The 19,452-nt window shown below is 42.4% G+C and overlaps 2 protein-coding genes across 3 annotated transcripts in view; both read left to right on the top strand.

Moving 5' to 3' along the window:
* MCCC2 (methylcrotonyl-CoA carboxylase subunit 2) overlaps positions 1-10,361 on the top strand; it is a 39,118-nt gene extending 28,757 nt beyond the window's left edge. For both annotated transcript variants that reach the window (XM_048051374.2, XM_066988447.1), the window contains 5 exons: positions 223-289; positions 573-729; positions 1,512-1,626; positions 3,006-3,091; positions 10,123-10,361. In XM_048051374.2, coding sequence (XP_047907331.2) covers positions 223-289; positions 573-729; positions 1,512-1,626; positions 3,006-3,091; positions 10,123-10,240 — 543 coding nt within the window. In that variant the 3' untranslated portion in view covers positions 10,241-10,361. The remainder of the gene's footprint in view (positions 1-222; positions 290-572; positions 730-1,511; positions 1,627-3,005; positions 3,092-10,122) is intronic.
* Positions 10,362-17,129: 6,768 nt separating this feature from the next.
* On the top strand, positions 17,130-19,244 carry CARTPT (CART prepropeptide). The gene is made up of 3 exons (XM_048051353.2): positions 17,130-17,307; positions 17,392-17,475; positions 17,549-19,244. The coding sequence occupies exons 1-3, from the start codon at positions 17,131-17,133 to the stop codon at positions 17,654-17,656; spliced, it is 369 nt and encodes a 122-aa protein (XP_047907310.1). The 5' UTR covers position 17,130; the 3' UTR covers positions 17,657-19,244.
* The last annotated feature ends 208 nt before the right edge of the window (positions 19,245-19,452 follow it).

The following is a 19,452-nucleotide window of genomic DNA, read 5'->3' as shown; positions in this document are numbered from 1 at the left end:
TTTGGACTTGGTATTTTTGGCATTTTCTTACTTCTGCTAGAGTTGAATTATGTTTTGCAGCTTACTTTGGATGGAGAAGTTGGCTGGCACTTTATGATACAGATATTCCAATGGACTTCAGTGGAAGGAGACTGTCACATACTTCTAAATGCTGGTAGTAAGGGCTTCACTGATCCAATACTTAAAGGCTTACCCCTTCTTCTTTTTTTTTCCTCCCCACAGGGTACACATTTCATCCAGTTGTGTTGCCAGAGAAATATTCCCATTGTGTTTTTGCAGAATATTACAGGTAAGCTCAGTATTATGAAGTTTCACTATGCTGTAGGCTTTGCTGTTAACTGTTAAGGCTGTAACTTTTAGACAGCATCTTGTGTGCTTTATTTTATCTACATCTCCAGCCTCTTCTGGAATCGGTCTGGCTGCAGCTTGTGAAGGCCTTGCCTTATTGATGATTTGTTCTTGTTGTCTTACTTTTGTTTTTTTGGATGTGCTCTGTATTGCATATTAGAAAGTACAGCACAGTGTGATAGTATAAAGTTACTAACCCTTTTTTTCATCACGTAACTCATTAGGTTTCATGGTTGGTAGAGAATATGAAGCTGGAGGGATAGCAAAAGATGGTGCCAAGATGGTAACTGCTGTAGCTTGTGCCAGTGTACCTAAGATAACAGTCATTATCGGTGGTTCTTATGGTGCTGGAAACTACGGGATGTGTGGAAGAGCATACAGGTAAGTGTTACTTCAAATTACAACAGGACATAGCACTAAGTTAAGATACTGTAACCTTAAAGTACCTTTCTGAAAAGCTATTTTAATTCTTGCAGAAGTTGTACTCTTAGAAAAACAGAAGAATTCTCATAGAATATGGTCTTAAGTAAATAACAACCATACAAACCTGTAGAGACAGTTAGGCTCATGATTAACCATAATATGTGTGACAGTAGAGATTTTCTAATGTGTAAACCTGCTGACATGCTTTTCTCCCATTATTGTTCTTGGGTCAGAAAATCAACAGTCCTAAACAATCACTAGGTGGTATGGGCTGGTCCTTTATTCTGCATTCATGTGAAGAGACCTGGCTTGAATTAAAAAAGCCTTCATTCACTTTAACGAATCTGGATTTTATGAGCAGTGTTTGCAAAACTTCTAAGGATTTATTTTTGTGACCCATCGGACATGACTCATGAATATTTTTTAAAATTATTTTTCGAGATCCCTGCTACTACTGAAGTTGTTAGTGATATTTTAAAGAGAAATGTTCCCGGGGGGCTGTGAGATGAAGAGACACAAGAACGAGGGAAATTAATTTTTAAGGTGCTTGAGTATAGGAAATGAGCAGAATTTTTGTATTTTCAAACATAATGCTGCAAGCATCGAAAATGTTAATTTGCATTCTTTGTAAACCAATGAATTGTAAGACTGTCATGCATAAAATGCATCTGAGTGAGAATTAGTTCTTTACCAAGAAATTATGCATTGTCTAATTTTAATACTTAACGTGTGTTTTTCAGTCCAAGATTTCTTTATATGTGGCCAAATGCTCGCATATCGGTGATGGGAGGGGAACAAGCTGCAACTGTTCTAGCTACAATAGCAAAGGACCAAAAGGCAAGGGAGGGAAAACAGGTACATCTTTCTTCTTTCATTTGCAGTACCGTTACTATAATTTACTTCTTCACTGGAGCTCTCACGTTGTAAGCCAGGGAAGGATGTTACAGGGTAAGACACCAGTGAGCTATGGTTCTCCTAATACCACCCAGCACATTGACAAAAATGAAATATTTGTGAAATATTACATCTTCTAAATGTGAAAGTCATTCATGACATTTCTTGTGTTTGTTTAGAAGGAGAGGTATTTCTTATATTATCATCTTTTCGGATTTTTTTTGCACGATTGTTTGTTCTGCCCGAGATGAGCAGCAAGGGACTCCCACTCCCCCACACCCACTTGGGAGTATGAGGAGGAATACGTGAGAACAAAGTGTCTTTCCATTTACTTTTGAAGTAGGCAGTTTTATAGAAAACTGATCTTCAAATTATTCAGTGACTGATAGTTACAAGGTTTATAATAGGAGAAGCCCTTGGAGGATTGGAAAAGTTTTTGACTCATTTAATCATTTTAACTAATAGTTAGTGGTATTTTGTTTAATAATATTTTTCTAGTTTCTCTGTACACAGTTTTCTGCTGTGTTTTTGTGTTTGTACTGTGTGAAGTGATTTTACTGTAATGTCTTAAAATTGCTTGTATTTATCATGAGTAGTTGTTCAGAATAGTGAATCAGTATGTACTTGTTATCTCTGAAGTTCTTTTTTCTGCTCTTTATTTTGACTTTCCATGGATACAACATATTGATCCTCATCTCTCTCTGTCTCAACTTCCCAAATCCCTAAGATTGTCGGAATGATGCACAGAAAGTAAAAATATTATTATTAAAAAATTATTAAAAAATAATTGTAGTTAATGTCAGTAAAGTGTGTTAGAGACTTGAAAGTTTTCTGAATTACAGTAATGACCACTCTGGATCAGAGAAACATAGTACTAGAATAGAACAGACTGGTTTTATTAAAAAGTATTGCCAAAGGCAAGTCAGAACAGGGTTTATTCAGTAAAGTAGCATCAGTAATTTTTTGGAATCTAGTCCCCAATTATTCTTATACTTGGTTAAGTCTATTAATAAAATCTCAGTTTATTATCTGCAGAAAAATTAAATGAGTAAGTATGGCAATAGGACTTTCTGTTTCGCTATATATTTCTACTCTTTTTCCTACCCACCCATTTTGAAAAGTGATATTTTAATTCCACTAATTAAATTTATAAGCAAAATAATTTAGCAAATTATTTAGCAAATTGCTAAATTGATAATTGTAGGTAAAAAGATGGAAAAAATCTGGAGAGATAATTTAGGCTATTTCTGCTTGTTTTATGCTGCTTGTAAAGTTTTACTGTCATTGCAGAAGAAAATAATTTTTTTTTAATCTATGTTTGTTTATTTGTTTTGTTACAGTTATCTGAGGCAGATGAAGCAGCTTTGAAGGAGCCAATCATTAGGAGGTTTGAGGAGGAAGGAAACCCTTATTATTCCAGTGCAAGGTAACATAAAACTGACTTTTCCAAAACTTGGTTATAATCACAGGACATAACAATGACACCTAAATCTTGATGTTGTAGAAGAGCAGAACAGAGCACTCTAGAGCAAACGTTTTGTTTGATGTGCAGGAATACAGCACCACAAGCTTCAAACCAATGTTTTGTCTGTCTTGTCTCTAAGACTTTGTAGTGCAAACTATTTCAAAAGAAGGCATGCACTTCCAGGAATTACTGTGCTGGTTCTGTAAGTAATGATACAGTAGGGAGATAATCCTTAACTGGTCTTCCGAAACATGGAATTTATATTCTGTGTATTTCGTTCTGGATAAGTCTTAGATCATTCTCTCCACTGCAGCATCTGGTCACCTTTCTAAAGCCTATTGAAATGTACTGAAGCATGCATGGATTCTACATCTAGAAGAGGCCAGTGGTAAACGAGAAGTTTCAGGAATACCTGAAGCAATTTGTAAATCTTGGGTCACGTAGATGCCTACTGAATGATAGGAATTCAGGTAGGGCATTAGCTGATGGGTGAAGCGTATTCATATATGAATATGCTGACAAGTCATCCAAAACTACCACAGTAGTCCTCTGTAGCATTTGTTCCTTAGTTTTATGGAATATTGTCAATGCCCAGGAACTAGTTAGGCTGATGAAGCAAGGTGGCATCCCAGACCGTGGCCTGTGGAAACTGGTTTGGGGCTTCTTGGCCTTGAATTGTTATTCTGGGTTAGTTTCATCCTGTTTGTAATAGTAATTCTGTGAACTTTTCTGCTTGTGGTATCCAAAAGCTAATTCTTCATAGGCTCGCAGCTGCTAGTTTTAGGATTAGCATAAAATAATGAGACTTTACTGTGCCTCTGTAGCCAGTTTGCACCTTTGGTGTCTGCTGTGTATATTGTTTGCGTGACTGAATTAGAATTATTGATGGTCTTGTTACCTGCAAGGCAGGAATTTGGGAAATAATGTGAGTACAATGTGTTTGGAATATGATAAGTTTTGATGGGGTCATCATGGGCAGAAATTATATGAACACGTGGGTGCAAGGTATTCTGTAAATGTCTTACAGAAGCCACTAAGAGAAGGAGCTGGGAGCTTTTTTATCTGACTTGATACAAGTTAAACCTCATGCCTGTCAAATCTCACACATGAGCAACATTGTAGCATCAGTGACCTCCTATATAAATTGTTAGTTCCTCATGATCCAAAGAAAGGTATAAAATTAATGGTAGTTTAACTCTTTTTTTCTGTTGGGATACTGGAATGAACTTAACTGTAATAATTATACCTACAGAATCCATATTCATTTTAGTATTCTGACTAGATGAATGCCTTCATCAAACAGAAGCTATTGCTCTTTTGCCATGTTTGGTGCTGTGATGGGCTAAGTATTCTCAATAGGGTATGCAGCATGGCAATTTAGGCAGATTGCACTGGTACAGGCATATATCACGTAGGTCAGGGATATAGGGAGAGTTTTTGTTTTGTCACTCCTTGGTTTCTGTTTTTGGCAAAGGTCTACATGGCAATGTTGCAGAGGGTCATCATGGATGTTCTCAGCTTCTTGAGGTTTTGTGCATATGTGCAATCCCCACAGCTACTAAATTAGTTTGTGTTTTTTACTGTGTTTTTTTACATATAGTCAATGAAGATACTTATGTGAAATCCTTATTTTTGATTGACGTGGACTTTCTGTAGGCATGCTGTTGTTTGTTTTTTTTCCCCAACCCTTTAAATCAGTTTAAATTTCATAGGATTTCCCCCAAACTGAGATGGTGTCAGCTGTTGAAAACTTTTGTGCTATCTCTGTTGGTCCCCCTTAAAGATCAAGCTTAGGACCTCTGTCGCAAAACTTTGTGTTCCTCCCTGTGGCAAGAAGGAAAAATCAAAACACATGCTGTCATCCTTTGTAACTGGATTTTAAGGAGAATTTTCCACTGAAATAATAACGTTAAAAAATGAGTCAAACTGTCTGTATTTAAAATGAATCCCTACTATGAAGGAGGAAATGAATAGTCTGATTTTTTTTAAATATTTGCTCTTCTTAATATGCTCACTGAAAACACAGTCACAGTCTCTTTGTACTCATGATTGAAAATGATTGGATTTATTTAACACTCAATATATTCAGTATATCAGTGATACAAAAACTTGTCCCCTCCCAAAAAACAACAGACCATTGCTACAATTTGGAGCAGTAAATTACTAATCTGCAACAAAGTAGTTTCATACATAAGATTAAGGTTAGGATTTTAAAAAGTCAGGTTCTAAATTTTTAATAACATTTGGTGATTTTAGGTATGAAACTTGAATATTTAATACCAGCTTTCTGCTCCCTATTGACCAGCTTTTTGACCCAGTTTGTTTCCAGAATGTCTTGCCATTTTGTAAAGCCATGTTGGAAATACATAGGCACCTCAATAAATAACCTAACTGCCAGGGGTTAGGAAGTACACTTAAGCAAAGGATGTGGCTCCTAATATATATATAAAAAGGCACGGTTGTTAGTACTCCCTATTATACCTGTAGCTTGCACAGATGTGAGGTGGCTAGCTGAGACCTACCTTGGGTCTGGATTGTGTCTGGTTGAGTTCATGGGATGCTGCGCTCAAGCTAATAAACCCAGCTGGGATGTGAAGTCAAATGTCAGAGCTGACATCCCTCTGAGATTCATCTGTCTGCAAGCAGTGAAAGCAAAATGTCCCTTGTCACTGAGTGCTTGTGAGAGCAGTGTGTGACTAACTCAGGTCAAGACAGTCCAGGTTGATTTCTCTCTCTCTGTCCATGCATTGGACAGAGTAGTGTAGTTGGCATTGTATAGGAGCTCTTAATTGCTCTCTGCTTTCTGGTAGAGGTACTTGGGTATATTGGTAGATACTCCTAAGTTTTCTGCCTTCATTTCATGACTGCCAGTGCTATCTTGCATATGCCTTGTTCCTTCATTTATCACTAATCCCGAAGCAAGATCTCAGACCAATTGCTCAGAAGTTTTTATTGTTGTGGGGTAGGCTGCCCAACCAGAAACACTGACATGAAGCAGGTTTACACTGCCTGTGGCAAGTAATGTACGGAAGGAAGGGATTTGGCACCGTAGAGCCAACCTGCTTGTCAGCCAACATCAGCAGTTGCTCATTGTCAAGCATTTGTTGTAGGTCAGGGAGAAGTAATCTGTTCCTTTTGCCCTAAAGGATACAAGGATACTTCCTTTCTGATCCCAAGCATAGTTAAAAAACAAAACCAAACCAAAACCAAACCAAACCAAAACAAAAAACAAAACAAACAAAAAACACAGACAGTTGACTGTCAGCCACATCAGGGTGTCTGTTTGAAACTGGATCCAGACAGCCTTGGTTTTGTCGGACACTAGCTATGCCCCTCCACCAAAAAGACAAACCAAATGTTTGCTGGAGAAAACTCCAACAAATAGCTTTGCATTGCTGTGAGGAAAGGAATGATAGTTGGAGATAAAGCCTGCTTTCTTTATGACTGCTTGAATGCAGCCAGTTTGGAAGCTCCCTCATGCTGTCCTAAGTTATGGGGACTTTGTCTCACCTCTAACATCCTCTGAGATTGATGTGGCTCTTCCAGTTGACTTCATTAGGCTTTGACTCAAGCTTTGAGCAGTACCAAGAAGGAAGGAAAACATCCTAATGATCTTGGAAAAAAAGGCAAATTTCCTTATTTACTCTTCTTTTTTATTTTTGCTTATAAATTGCAACTTGTTACATGTACAGAATGTCAATACTGTTCCCCACAGTTGTATTTTCTAATCAAAATTTAATCAATTATTTGATTAGAACCTTTCACACTGAGCAGACTTAATTAACAAAAGTCATTAGGCAGCACCCATTTTAATGAGCTATATTAATCCGCTTACAGGTTTCTAAAAGGAGTTTCAGCAGTTTACATCATAACAAATTACATGAGCATTTTCCTTTTGGGGGCTGTTCATTTCTTGTACTCAGAGCATTTCTGTTATGAATGTTTTATAAATGTGGATGTGACTCATGTTCTAGCAATGGGGTTTTAATAGATAGTTTAATTATTAATGTTACATCCCAGTAGAAAATGTAGTTTTCTTTAAACAAAGAGAAGCAGAAACCAGGGGTGGCCATATGAGAGCGGCTTGACTTTTATGCAGCATGAAATCTGTGTTTGTGAATATAACTTCATTGTGTTATTACAAAAAACAAATCTGCCATTAAAATGTGCTTCATGTTTGGAAGTGTTTGTGAAAGTATTGGTCACTAGGAAGTTGCATCTTGGGAAGAACCACATTAAGTCGGTGATTCTTTTTAATTCAGATCGTTCCTGCCCTCCTCAACCCTCAGCAGATTTATTAAACACTTCTAAGAAGTTTGAATTACTTAATTTAGTTTTATTGGTTTTCATAATTAAAAAGTTCACTGTGAGTGTTCATTAAAAAAGTTGAACTGGAGAACAAATGAAGCTGTAACATCCAAAAAGAAAACACCTGCTTAAAAATAGAAATCAGTATATTTGTAATTGTTACTATAGTCAAATTTTTTAGTCTTAAGAAAACAGCAAAGTAGTGCTGATTGATTTGACCTCAAAAACTATGTTGGTTTTCACTATTAACACAGACCTTCTCCCTTCCCCCAGATTAATCTGACTAAATTAATCAAAATTTAATATCTAAAACACAAGAAAAGTGAAGGAAAATAGCTTACATTAAAGTTTGGTAATGCATACTTCATGATGTTGAATGTGTAGGGAATGTTTTGTCTTTGCCATTCTGTCATGCTAGATTACGTAAATAGGTATAACCACTATGCTTGGGGAAAAACAAACAAATTCAACAAATGCTTAAATAAATCTCAGTAGAACAAAGTTACATTCTGTCCCTTTCTTATTTTGAACAAAATACCCTTCCAGTTATTTTCACTGTATGGTTAAGCAGTCCTTGCTCTGAGTCTCTTTTCAATGGAGTATTGTTAAAATATGCCAAAATATTTTAACAATTTTTAACTTACTGTTAAAAGCTACAGTTAAAAAAGCAATTACTCATGGGAAGCAGACTGCAAGAGGTTATACCACGCACTTTATCCAAAATACAATACAGACAATTATTGTCTTTTTTCTGCAGCACAATTTGCTAGTACAACCTCTGTGCAGGCGTGGCTCTTAGAATATTCTAGTTCAAGGCTGGAGCTGTCCAGCCCACTAGAAAGGAGATATTCACAAGAAAATCCTACACTGAGAACAAATTAGATAGAGCTACCTTTACCTTATATTTGTTATTTGGCTCTGTAGCACTTTTTTTTTTTTTCTCACCTTTGGAAGAAGTACTGTCTTTTTCAGACTTCTTTCTGGGTTAGTCGTGACTCCTGTCAGCCTGGTCAGTGAGCCTCACTCTGGTGTAAAATTTCTTAAACAAACTTTGGTTTTCAGTCACAACAAAGAATAAGGTAATTTTGCCCAATTAACAGGAATGTATTCCCCATTTCAAACCTCTTTCTCCTTTTGTACTTCAGCTGTGCTCTTGTGCCCTATTTAGGGTAGTAGTCTCCTGTACATGGGCAGCTGCACCATGATAAATTTGTATTTATAGTAGAACCTTCTTTCTGAGTCAGGTATCTTTTTTATTCTGGTAGCTGGAGAACATGCACCTAAGCTGAGACTGAATCCTTGTGCCTCATCTTGTTACAGGTGTCCTTTATTGCAGTTCCACTTTGTGCATCCTAGGAAAGATATATATAGTTTTTGCAAAAATAAAAATGTACATCGTCAGTCATTTAATATTTTTCTCTGATTTGATGAATTTAGTTTCACCGTAAATGGCAACACATATCAAAGACAGAAAACTGTCAGAACTGTCTGTTGGTGCCTCGAGGTTATCAGCATGTATTTATGCACATTTTGCAGTCCTGTTTCTTTTGGGGGTAGGCTTTTAGTATTGAGAGAAATGTGCAAAATACATTGTTTCCTGTCTAATTGCTTTTTTTTTTTTGATTAATCTTCAAACAGTAAGAAAGGGTTTGAAGCTGGAAGCTTCAATTAGAAAGGAATGGCTGTCTGTGCATTCTCTTAATGAAGAGACGGTGTTAGCGCCCTATCCATGACTCTTTCTTGTAGTTTTAAAACACATTAGTAGAGCAGTCTTTCCAAAGACAAAGAATAAAATGTAGACATGACAGCACTGCAGTAAGTTCTGGAAAGACGCAAAGAAAGTCTCGCTAGGGAAAGATGGGATGGAGGAGGAACATCACTGTCTTAACTGAAGGTACTATACCTGTGTTTTGCATACCCTGGCTAAAATGTTTGCTTCTTTAAGGAAGACTTGAGTTGCAATGAGCAGTGTGGTATCTTGTTTAACTATATCACCAAGGAGGTAGTGGATGTACAATATTTACAGTTTTGTGGCCTGCTGGGGGTTTTGACATGGTTTTCATTTTGGGTAAGATGGAGATGTGGAGAACTGATGCTACGAGAACTTTGATTTTTGGATAACGTCGAAGAGGTTGTTTACAAGTGTTTATGAGTTTGGGGACTACAAATCTGGTATGTGCTTGGAGGTTTTGACACAGTGCATATTCATAATTTAATCGCCTTCAGGGCAGTAAAAAGGAGGGTATTAGCTTAGAGTTGTTTAGAAATGGACTTCAGAAAAAATAAATACAATGGATATTGGAAGTACTTAAAATTAAGCTAGCTCTTTTAATGACAAAAATATAAACATATGAAGCACACTTATCTGGCAGCTTGACTAATCTGAGTGACATACATAATGATCGGACATAGTCCTTAGCATTTTTAGTAGAAGAAGGTAGCTTCTTGTGAAAAGGTCGTTTTCTACGTTATCCAAAATTTATACTTTGTTTTAGAAAACAATTTACTCAAAATAATACACACTAGTCTACTGCATTGATGGTAAGGTGAATTAACTCGGTTTCATGCGTAATTTAGCTCTTTAGTCCTTGCAATTTAGTATAACCATTTTCAGTTTTGCCTACTTGAAAATCTACCAGCTGTGTATGTTAATTTAATTTAATTATTGTTTGTCTTTTTTCTAGATTGTGGGATGATGGAATTATTGATCCAGCTGATACTAGACTGGTTTTGGGCCTCAGTCTCAGCGCAGCACTAAATGCACCTTCTAAGAAGACAGAATTCGGGGTTTTCAGGATGTAATCTAAATGTATGCTAATCAGAATTACCTCTGTATATTATAACTGGGACCGGAGAGTGAACTTACTACAACGTTGAGGTGTTTTAAACCAGTTTAAAAAATAAAGCTTTATACAGTACTATTCTTGATGGAAAAGTCCTATTTATTTATTTTGACTGAGTAATCATCACCATCTTTCAGTGTTTTGGTACTGATTTGGTACCAGTCATAGTGCTTATATAACACTGCATTGCCCTGTTCATGAATAAACTGCAACTTCTGTCATTAAGTTAAAAAGTTTGACAAGAAAACATTGATATTGTCTCTTATCTAAATAAATCTGCAAAATAAACTGTATAATTGGTGCTTATTAGCGCCTTTATTTCTTTTAATTCTTTTCTGTATGTCTCCTACAAAAGCAAAGTATTATTGAAATTCAACAACAACAACAAAACCAGCACATTGCTGGTGAATAAACTCTGCAAAAAAGTGCAGTAATGGCAGCCAGGGAGTTCAACACAGCATGAAATTATAGATTTCACACAGTTGTTGGCATTTTGGTCTTTCTCTGGCTTTCATCCAGAGAACATTACTCTTCTGTACGATTCTCTGAAGTCAAAACACCAAGAGAATCTGATGGATGCGTAGCTTTTTCTGGAAGAGCTGGAGAGAGTAGACTACATCTGTGTGAGCTGCAGGTTTCTGAGAGCACTTCTGAAGACGGGTTGGCTGCTAAGGTGTTTCAACATCTTGCTCCAGTGGCGTGATGCTTCTGGCAGTTTTAGTTTCACAAGGACATGGCATCCTCTCCAAATGGGTCAATGGTTGACCGAGAGCACTTGCCTGAATCCCACCAACTTTGGGGTTGTTAAGATGCTGGAAGTGCTTTGTTAAATCTTCCAATTTATTTAGTGTAGTTTGTTGCAGTGTAATGTTTTTAAAGAATTCAGTGTCTGCCATTTCATTTGTTTTTTATAGAACAAATAGCAAGCACCTTGCAGAAACTAAATGTTTGTCATGAATTGTGCCTGGAATATGGAGGCAAATACTGTGCTAGCTGGAACTCTGAAGGTAGTTTTATCTAGCTTGGTCCTGCAGGCACCTAGATTCCAAACAACTGCTAAGTGGCAGAAATACTTTTGACTGACAAATTACAAAATAGTTAAAGTACATGGATGGAAGTCCTCTCCTGTGCTGGCCTGTGGGGAGAAGACAGATAACTGGGGAATAATCATCCTGGACAACATGCCAGCTGTAGTCTTCCCAGGTTTGTAGGGCTGAGAAGTCCCTTGGGCTCAGGATGGGGAAAGCAGGTGTGGTGTCTACTGCCTCTCTCAGTTGTGTTTCAGGCTCAGTGCAAAAGTGAAAATAAAAGAAGTAAACTCTTTGGAACAAGGGATCTTTAGTGTAGCAGAACCAGAGCCCAGCCTGTGCTGAGCTCTGGGGTCTCTGGTATGCATCCACACTACATTAAAAGACCATCTCTCAGTTTTTATTGAGAAGAAATGTATCCAAAACTTCGTGTGTTCACACCACTGAAAAGATTACGTCTGTAGTTTTGCGCATGTACTCACTGTCATGCTCACACCCATGTTTTTGTTATGTTAAGCGTGTAGTTAGTGGAGAGTAACAGCTTAAAATACTACCATAAAATGGCAACAAGGTACAGAGCTGTGTTTTTGTGTCATTGATTCTCGTTCTCATCTCACCACAAGAGTTTGTAAAAATTGTGTTGGGCATAGCCCCAGGATATGTTCATCCTGAAAATATGTTGACATTATTTATGGTTGCTGAACTTTTGCAATGCCTTGTTTTCAAATACGTATACATAAAATGTAGCCAGGGAGAGCAAAGGATTCAGACACTGAAACTATTGCTATTAACAACTTCCAACAAAAAAGAAGCACTTTATTTTCTTCAATTCCAGTGGAGTCAGCAACTGAAGCATCCTTTGTCTCTCTGCTTTAAACTATGGGGTCAGTTTCCCCAGCCTGTTACCCACAAAGCTATAAGGATTATTGTCTTTTTCTTAGCAGTAAGTGATCGATCACTTAGGAATAATATTTTTGCTTTGGATATATTTTTCAGTAAGACTGGTAATGAAATCATGTTGGAGACAGTAACTGATAATCCTTAGATGCAGATAATGGAATTAGATGCATTTAGGAGGATTCATGCCTCTGACAACACCTATCATTTCTTATGACTGAAAGGATAGATATTTACATTTATCAATTTTTTTTCCTCTAAATATGTGTGCAAGCCGATTCAGAACATGTCTCCGAATAAATAAGACAGTACTGCATTAGTAATACCTGTCTTTGGAAACTTGTTAAATGAAATTCATCATCAGGGGCTTGTTAGCATCCCATCAGCATGTTCCAGTTAGGGGAGGGTACAGAGTGGGACCTTCACTGAAGACAAGTGATTCAAGGAATCGCTAGTGATTTAACAATTAAAAATTCCCCATTGCCTAGAAAACTGGATCTTGAAAAAGCTTTTTTTCAGGTCAACATGCTGTCCCTTGCAGGTAGGCACTAACTATAGGATGCATGTTGTGCAGAATGGCACTCTAATGGCAGAGACTGGCTCTTGGCACTCAGAAGTTTGCTGAAAAAACTGTTCTTTGCAGCCCCACCGGGAGTCATGAGTTGGACTACTGTGTTTCTACCATAGTTGATGTTGTTGGTAGGTGTGTTTATGCCTGGGCATTGTTCCATTTGGCAGTCATTCTCTCTTCCCATTGCCATTGCTTATTGGTAGGACTTCCTGTGGATACTTACTGAAGGCAAATGTTAAACACACTGTTAATAAGAGGTGTTACTGCAAGGACACAAGATTCCTGACAGCAAGGATGCCTTAAGAACTGTGGGTGACTATATCCAGGCTTGTCCTACCCATCGTGGCTGTGTGTCACCTCTTCACTGTAGTATATGAACAACTCATAACTGTTAATCTATGTACTTGTTAGAAACGATGATACGTAGGATGACACTTATTTTTCATGTGGGAGTTGAGGAACAAAGGAAATAGCTGCATGATGTCATGCACACAAGCTGCAGTGGACTGGGACCCCAAACTTGGTGCTCTAGGCTTCCAGGTGACCTTTCTGCTCCCATCTGGTCTCTCCTTGGGGATTGCTTTTCTAGGCTGTCTTCCTCCCTCCTGCCAATGAGCAGTAGCAATGCAAGAGATTATCTAGTTCCAGCTCTCTTTGACAGCTGTAAAGGGCATAGTCCATTTAAGAGAAGTCAATGTTTGGGTATGCTGAGTTTAACATAGCTGATATTCTGATGATGAACATGTTTTCAAATGTCCCCATAGAAGGAAGTGGAAAGCTGTGAATGAGATGAGCTAGGCCCTTTGTATCCCTGCTGCAAGTAGCCAAGGGTGCTTTCTAAATTACCTGGGATGAGATGGTGAATTGAGGATGGATCACAAGAACATCCTCCTCTACCAACTGCCAATTGAACGTACCATTTTCCTTTTTCTTCTCATGGCACTGAGAATGTGCCGGGAACCACCAGAAGCTACGATGTGGTAACCAACAAAAGTGACTGGCAGTTTGTGCAACAAATATCGAGGAACAGATAGTCCGGTACAGCAGCATCATGAGGATTGCAGGACAGTTTCCAAGACTGAAGTGAGATGTGGCTAGAGCACAGCCTCTCTGATAGATTTGCCAACAGAAATTGAGAGCCAATATAACTTATGAGAAGCCATTGGGTGCCTGTTCCCACCCATCTTTCCCACTTTTTTTTCCAGCCATTTTGGGGCTGGTTTGATGTGAAGTTTGTAGTCTCAGTGTTTGTGCTGGCATTTGTATAACCACTGTTCTTGTGAGAACACAACTCTTATTTAGATGGCATTTTGTGAACCTGTTACTCATCAAGATGAATTGGTATCTCCAGCTGACACAGATGTTGTCTTTCAGGTATGCCTCTGGACTATATTAAATGTGGCAGAACTCTAATTTGGCTTAGACTTTCCTTGCAGTTCCAGATTTCAGCTGAAGAAATCTCTTGATTCAGAAAAAAGTGTAACTTTTTAAAATTTTTTTAACCAAGGTTTATAAATTAAGGCAATTCAACAAAGCACATGTAAAAGCCTGGTGCTTTTCAGTAAAGCCTTAAAGCATCCACTTAAAGCCAGATGTCCACTTTCACAGCTCTGATTCAGTAGAACACTTTGAACAAATGCTTCATGCTAATCTCTATGGTCTAGTAGTCACAAAATCCATCCAACAGTGTGTCTACGTCAAGCTAAAACTAGAACACATAAATGCATCAAAACTGCTAAAGAATACTACATTATTTTGACTGCGGTGTCAACAGAAACCTCCTTTATTTTCCTGTGTTTAGAATTACACTCAGTTAATTAGTCACAACGGAAGGGTGTGATTATACAAAGCATACATAGTGCAAAACTTCAAAAATTATCCATTTGATATGTAGATGTTAAAATACATTGACTGTGTCCCATCTGTACGTCATCCATATTAGCTTTAGTAAGTGTGTTAACTTTGAGAAGCTCGAATAAATACGTAGCTGCAACAGAGCTGTTCATCCATGAGGTCTGACTGGATTTCATGTAGATTATCTGTGAATGAGTTCTGTAGTACCTCAGGCTGCCCCGTAGGAGTAATATTTAAGTTACTCTTACAACTGACTACAAATGCTGTTGCCAAAAAGTACCTGCCTTTTTTTGTAATTGTAAACAGAGATTTTGCTTCTTTGTACCATTACCCCATTCTGCTCATTGACCTGGTAGCTTCTTATTTAACATTTGGCTATCCTGCACCCTACAACATTTTCCCCCCAGTGATGGAGACATAGTCTACAAGAACAGCTGACTGTGGAGCAGGGTACAGTTCAGTTTATAAAGACAGCAACAGGTAAGTGCAGAAATGTACGGCTCTGTAGGTGTCTATAGCCAGACAGATACGATGGCTTTTGGAAATAGAAATTTGTAATTACCTCCACGTTCAATCATAATTTCACTGCGGGAACTAAGAGTCAGGACTTCAGCTTTTCACATGGAAGTACAAGTTGGAAAGAAAGCAGTGATGTCTTCTGAGCATTTCTGTGGTGTTTTCAGCACTGCATGAGTAATCCTTGTACTATGAAATACGGCTTGAATTTTTCGTCAGGCTTCACAGACACTGCTTTCAAAGCTGAATAGGCCATATATCTGCCTGTCCGTATGAAGTGTGGCGTTCTTCTTGTCTGTGTTATTTCTCTGCTCTAAGAAACTTTGCTTTGGCAGGCCCATCATTTCCAGCAGTTCACAGGGTTGCATTTCTGCACCAGCTGTGCAGATGTGGGATTTGTTATGAGCAGCTGACCATCAGCCTGACAGCTGACATCTTAGCCTTCCCTGCAGCAAAGTGAGGCTGGAGGATTTATGCAAACAGAGGATCTCTACTCTGAAGAGCAATTACAAACGGGACCTTTGCTGGATTTGATGATCAATAGGAGTGTGTGGGAGGTGGTAGCAGCAAGAGGTGAACAAGCAGCTGTGGAGACAAGCAACATGATAGCTGTAGAAATCAGAGCCTTTTTATTGCCTCAAACAGAACAGTGCTCTTGAAAACTGTTTAAGCCACAGCTCCTTTTGGCCCCTTTAAATGTTGATTCCTGCATGGAAAAATATGCTTCTGGGCCTGTTTCACTTCTTCTCTTTGAAGAACCTTCTCTTTGCCCATGTCATTTTGACTTTCAGGCTACTCCTACCTCCCTGACAGACTGCCCACCAATAGAGTTTTGCCAAGGAGGCTTCCTGAAGTCCCCCATCTCCAGATAATCCTCTTTGCAGCTGGGAGACCCAGCTCAGGTCCAGCTACCACAGGCCAGAGGGCATCCGCATCCCCACGCCTCTGCCATGCCGTGAGTGAGGCCTCCCCTCAGGCAGGCCTGCCACCTTCTCCCTGCCCACAGCCACCATGTTGTGTGGGGCCGACTGGCTCCTGACAGGGGCTGCAGCCACGCTGCTTGGCTCCCCACGGCTTCCCCCCAGCCTCAGCCTGTGGGAGTGAGGGGTCCTCTTTCCCTCCTCTCACCTGCTCCCCAAGCACAACACCACTTTTCTCAGCCAGGGAAGCTGCTCTCATCTTCCTCCTGCCCTGGCCACAAATGGCCAAGACTTGGGCACCTTGGCTCAACATGAAGTCTCCCAGCCTGTGGAGGTGAACATCAGTGGAGAGGCATGAAGGCGGCCAGTGCAGTACCCTCATGATGGTGCCAGTTCTCGTTTTGGTGACTGTGCTTTCTTCTCCCCAAGAGGTGGGCACCACATTTCATGCACAGGGCGGGTGGTGCTCACTGAGCCCCTGCTCAGCAAGGTTGTGCGTGGCCTTGAGCCCCTTCTCAGGGTTGTGCTCGAAGCACCGGTTATTACTTTTGTCCTGGGCCAGTTGTCCATCATGCTCTACAGCCCCAAGCCTCCCTATCCTACCCAGTCCCACCTGTCACCCCCACGCAGCCCATCCTCCTCTCCTCTACCCCCATTTCCCGCAGGCTGATCCTACAGTCCTTGCTCTTCCTCTCGTCTTGCCCTACTTTCCCTTAGTCCTACGGCTACCAACCCTCCCTCCTCCTGATCCCGCTGCCTTCCAGCCCCGACCTCCCTGACGAAGACCTGACGGGCGTGTGACAAACACAGACACACGACGAGTGTGTGACACACACACAGACACACACGATGGGCGTGTGACACACACAGACACAAGGCGGGCGTGTGACACGCACTCCCCCCGTGGCTCGGTGTGCCCGGCCGCCGCTCAGGAGCCGAGTGACGGCTCCGTCTCGGTGCTCCCGGGGCGGGGCGGCGGCGGGGGGCGCTGACGCACGGCGGGGAGGGCGCGGGCGCTATAAAGGGGCGGCGGCGGCGGCTCGGCGGGGCGGGCGGCAGCACCATGGAGAGCTGCCGGGCGCTGGCGCTCTGCGCCGTGGCGGCCGCGCTGCTGCTGGGCGCCCGCGGGCAGGGGCAGCCCTCTCTGCGCCGCGCCCGCGACCTGGGGTCCCCCGGCGGCGGCGGCGGCGGCGGAGGAGGAGGAGAAGGAGGCGGCGAAGCGTCCCGCGAGAAGGAGCTGGTGGGGAAGGGGGAGAAGGGGTCTGGGATGAGGGGCGCTGTCCGGGCGGGAGAGGGCTGATGGGGTGCCGGGGTGTCCCTGCAGATCGAGGCGCTGCAGGAGGTGCTGGAGAAGCTGAAGAGCAAGCGGGTGCCGCACTACGAGAAGAAGTTCGGGCAGGTGCCGATGGTGAGTGCGCCGGCGGGAGGCGGCGGCGGCGGCCGCTGGGGTGCCCCCCTGACGGCCCTGCCGCTGCCCGCAGTGCGACGCTGGGGAGCAGTGCGCCGTGAGGAAGGGGGCCCGCATCGGGAAGCTCTGCGACTGCCCCCGGGGGACCTGGTGCAACTCCTTCCTCCTCAAGTGCCTGTGAGCGGAGCGGCCCCGGGCTCGCCGCTGGGCGTGCAGGCACCACCGCCTCCCGGCCCGGCTCCTCGTCGGCCCGGGGGGACCCCGTGTAACGCCGTCCGTGACATCCGACATCCGTGGAGCTGTTCTCTTCCCTGTCCCCCCTCCCCGCCCCGCTTCCCCCGTCTGATTTCTGTCCGTCCAGGGAAAAAAAAAAAAAAAAAAAAAAAGAAAAAAAACCAGCCCGCTCCTGCCGGGAGCCGAGCCGAGCCCTGGAGCGGGGCCGGCGCTCGTCTCCTTCCCGAGACATCCACCGGAGGGGCCGGGGCCGGGGGTGCCCTGGGTGGGCGTGAGGAGGAGCTGGTGGCGGCGGGGGGAGCGCCCTGAGCCCCGTCCCCTCGCCCCGCGGCCGGGAGCGCCCGCCCCGTCGGGCAGGAGGTACGCACGGGGGGAGCCCGGCGTGGGAGCCGGCGGTGCTCAGGGCTCCGGCTGCGGGGCTGGCGGGAAGCCGTCGCTTTACCGGAGCCGCCGCGGAGAGAAAGCCGCCTGGATCCGTGGCGAACCAGCAGGGGATATCCCAGTCACCCGAACCAAATTTCTCACGTTTCTACAACGAACTGATGTACGTAAACGTGTCTGTCCTCCACAGGTGCACTGTGCGCTCCAGCGAACTCATGACGTGTTTTAATCCTCTGTTCGTCTCTCTTAATAAAGTCACTGTTCTGATGACGGCGTTTGGGACAAAGTCTTGATTTCCCGCACGGGAACACCAAGCGCCCCGAGCCGGGGAGCTGGGGGTCACTGCGCGCCCCGGCCAGGCTCCCCATGACGGGCTGGGGAGAGAGCTTCGTGCTTCTGGCTCATCCCGGCCCGGCCTCGGGCTGAAGGAGGGGAAAAGCGAAGTGCGGCGGGGCCGGGGGGTACCGCAGGGCCGAGGGATGCCCTGGGTGAGCAGGGTGGAACCGTCCTGGGAGGGGCTGTGCGCCGAAATGGGACAGGAGACAGCACCCGAGTGGTGGGAGCGCCGTGTACGGGGGTGCCACGAAGAGAAAAGGGGTAGGAGGTGAGCAGAGGTGGGATTTTCCAGGTTACGATCCACGCGGCCGTGGGATGGTGCTGGCCTCTGTGGGAGAGGTGCGAAGGCGGCACTGCAGGGCTGGAGGCGTGTGCGATCTGGTGGCCGTGCTCCTGACGGCTTTTCGGTGTAGCCCTGGGACACCATGGAGGCATTTAATCTTCATTTCTTGTGGATTAATGAAATATTTCTTTCATACCACCTATGTTTTTTGTTTGCTTATTTTCCCCTACGATAGGAAGGATTTAGGTGCCAACCTGTATGCTCTCAGCCATGAGTTTGTCTCCTCCACGGTCCCCCTGGCATGCAGCAGAGTTGCCCATGGCTACGGGGGACTGAACGTGCTGACCAGGGTCCCACCACAGGTACCACGGCTGTCAGCAAACTCATTCCACTGCAGACTATCTAAACGTGTAACATTTTCTACTGAAAAGTGTAGTTACACAAATTTGTACTGAGACGTGAAATATTGGACTGAAAGATATCAAGAAAGATTCAGCTTGTGAGTTAATTTTATAATGTTATAGTTCTTGTTTTGCTTGTTCATAATGCTCAAAATTATAAGTATGGTTTAAATAAAGACCAAAATAAAAAAATCTAATACCTAACAAAGAAACTGGGACTTCTGGTTCATTTGTGTGATGCTGTCATTATGAGAATGCTCTCTGCAGTGTCACGTGCTATAGCCTGAGGGGCTCTTACCACTCTGATTACACTTATAAACACTTATGTTACATTAGCTTTTT

This window comes from Anser cygnoides, chromosome Z (genome assembly GCF_040182565.1).
Source record: "Anser cygnoides isolate HZ-2024a breed goose chromosome Z, Taihu_goose_T2T_genome, whole genome shotgun sequence".
Classification (NCBI taxonomy): domain Eukaryota; kingdom Metazoa; phylum Chordata; class Aves; order Anseriformes; family Anatidae; genus Anser; species Anser cygnoides.
Note: the sequence above shows the minus strand (reverse complement) of the source record. Positions and strands in the feature narration are given on the sequence as shown.

What these genes read in the sequence shown, in the direction of transcription:
- CARTPT (XM_048051353.2), top strand. Translation starts at nt 17,131, where the DNA reads ATGGAGAGCTGCCGGGCGCTGGCGCTCTGCGCCGTGGCGGCCGCGCTG. An exon ending in CGTCCCGCGAGAAGGAGCTG is followed by an intron (nt 17,308 to 17,391) that starts GTGGGGAAGGGG and finishes GTGTCCCTGCAG; the next exon opens with ATCGAGGCGCTGCAGGAGGT. An exon ending in AGTTCGGGCAGGTGCCGATG is followed by an intron (nt 17,476 to 17,548) that starts GTGAGTGCGCCG and finishes CGCTGCCCGCAG; the next exon opens with TGCGACGCTGGGGAGCAGTG.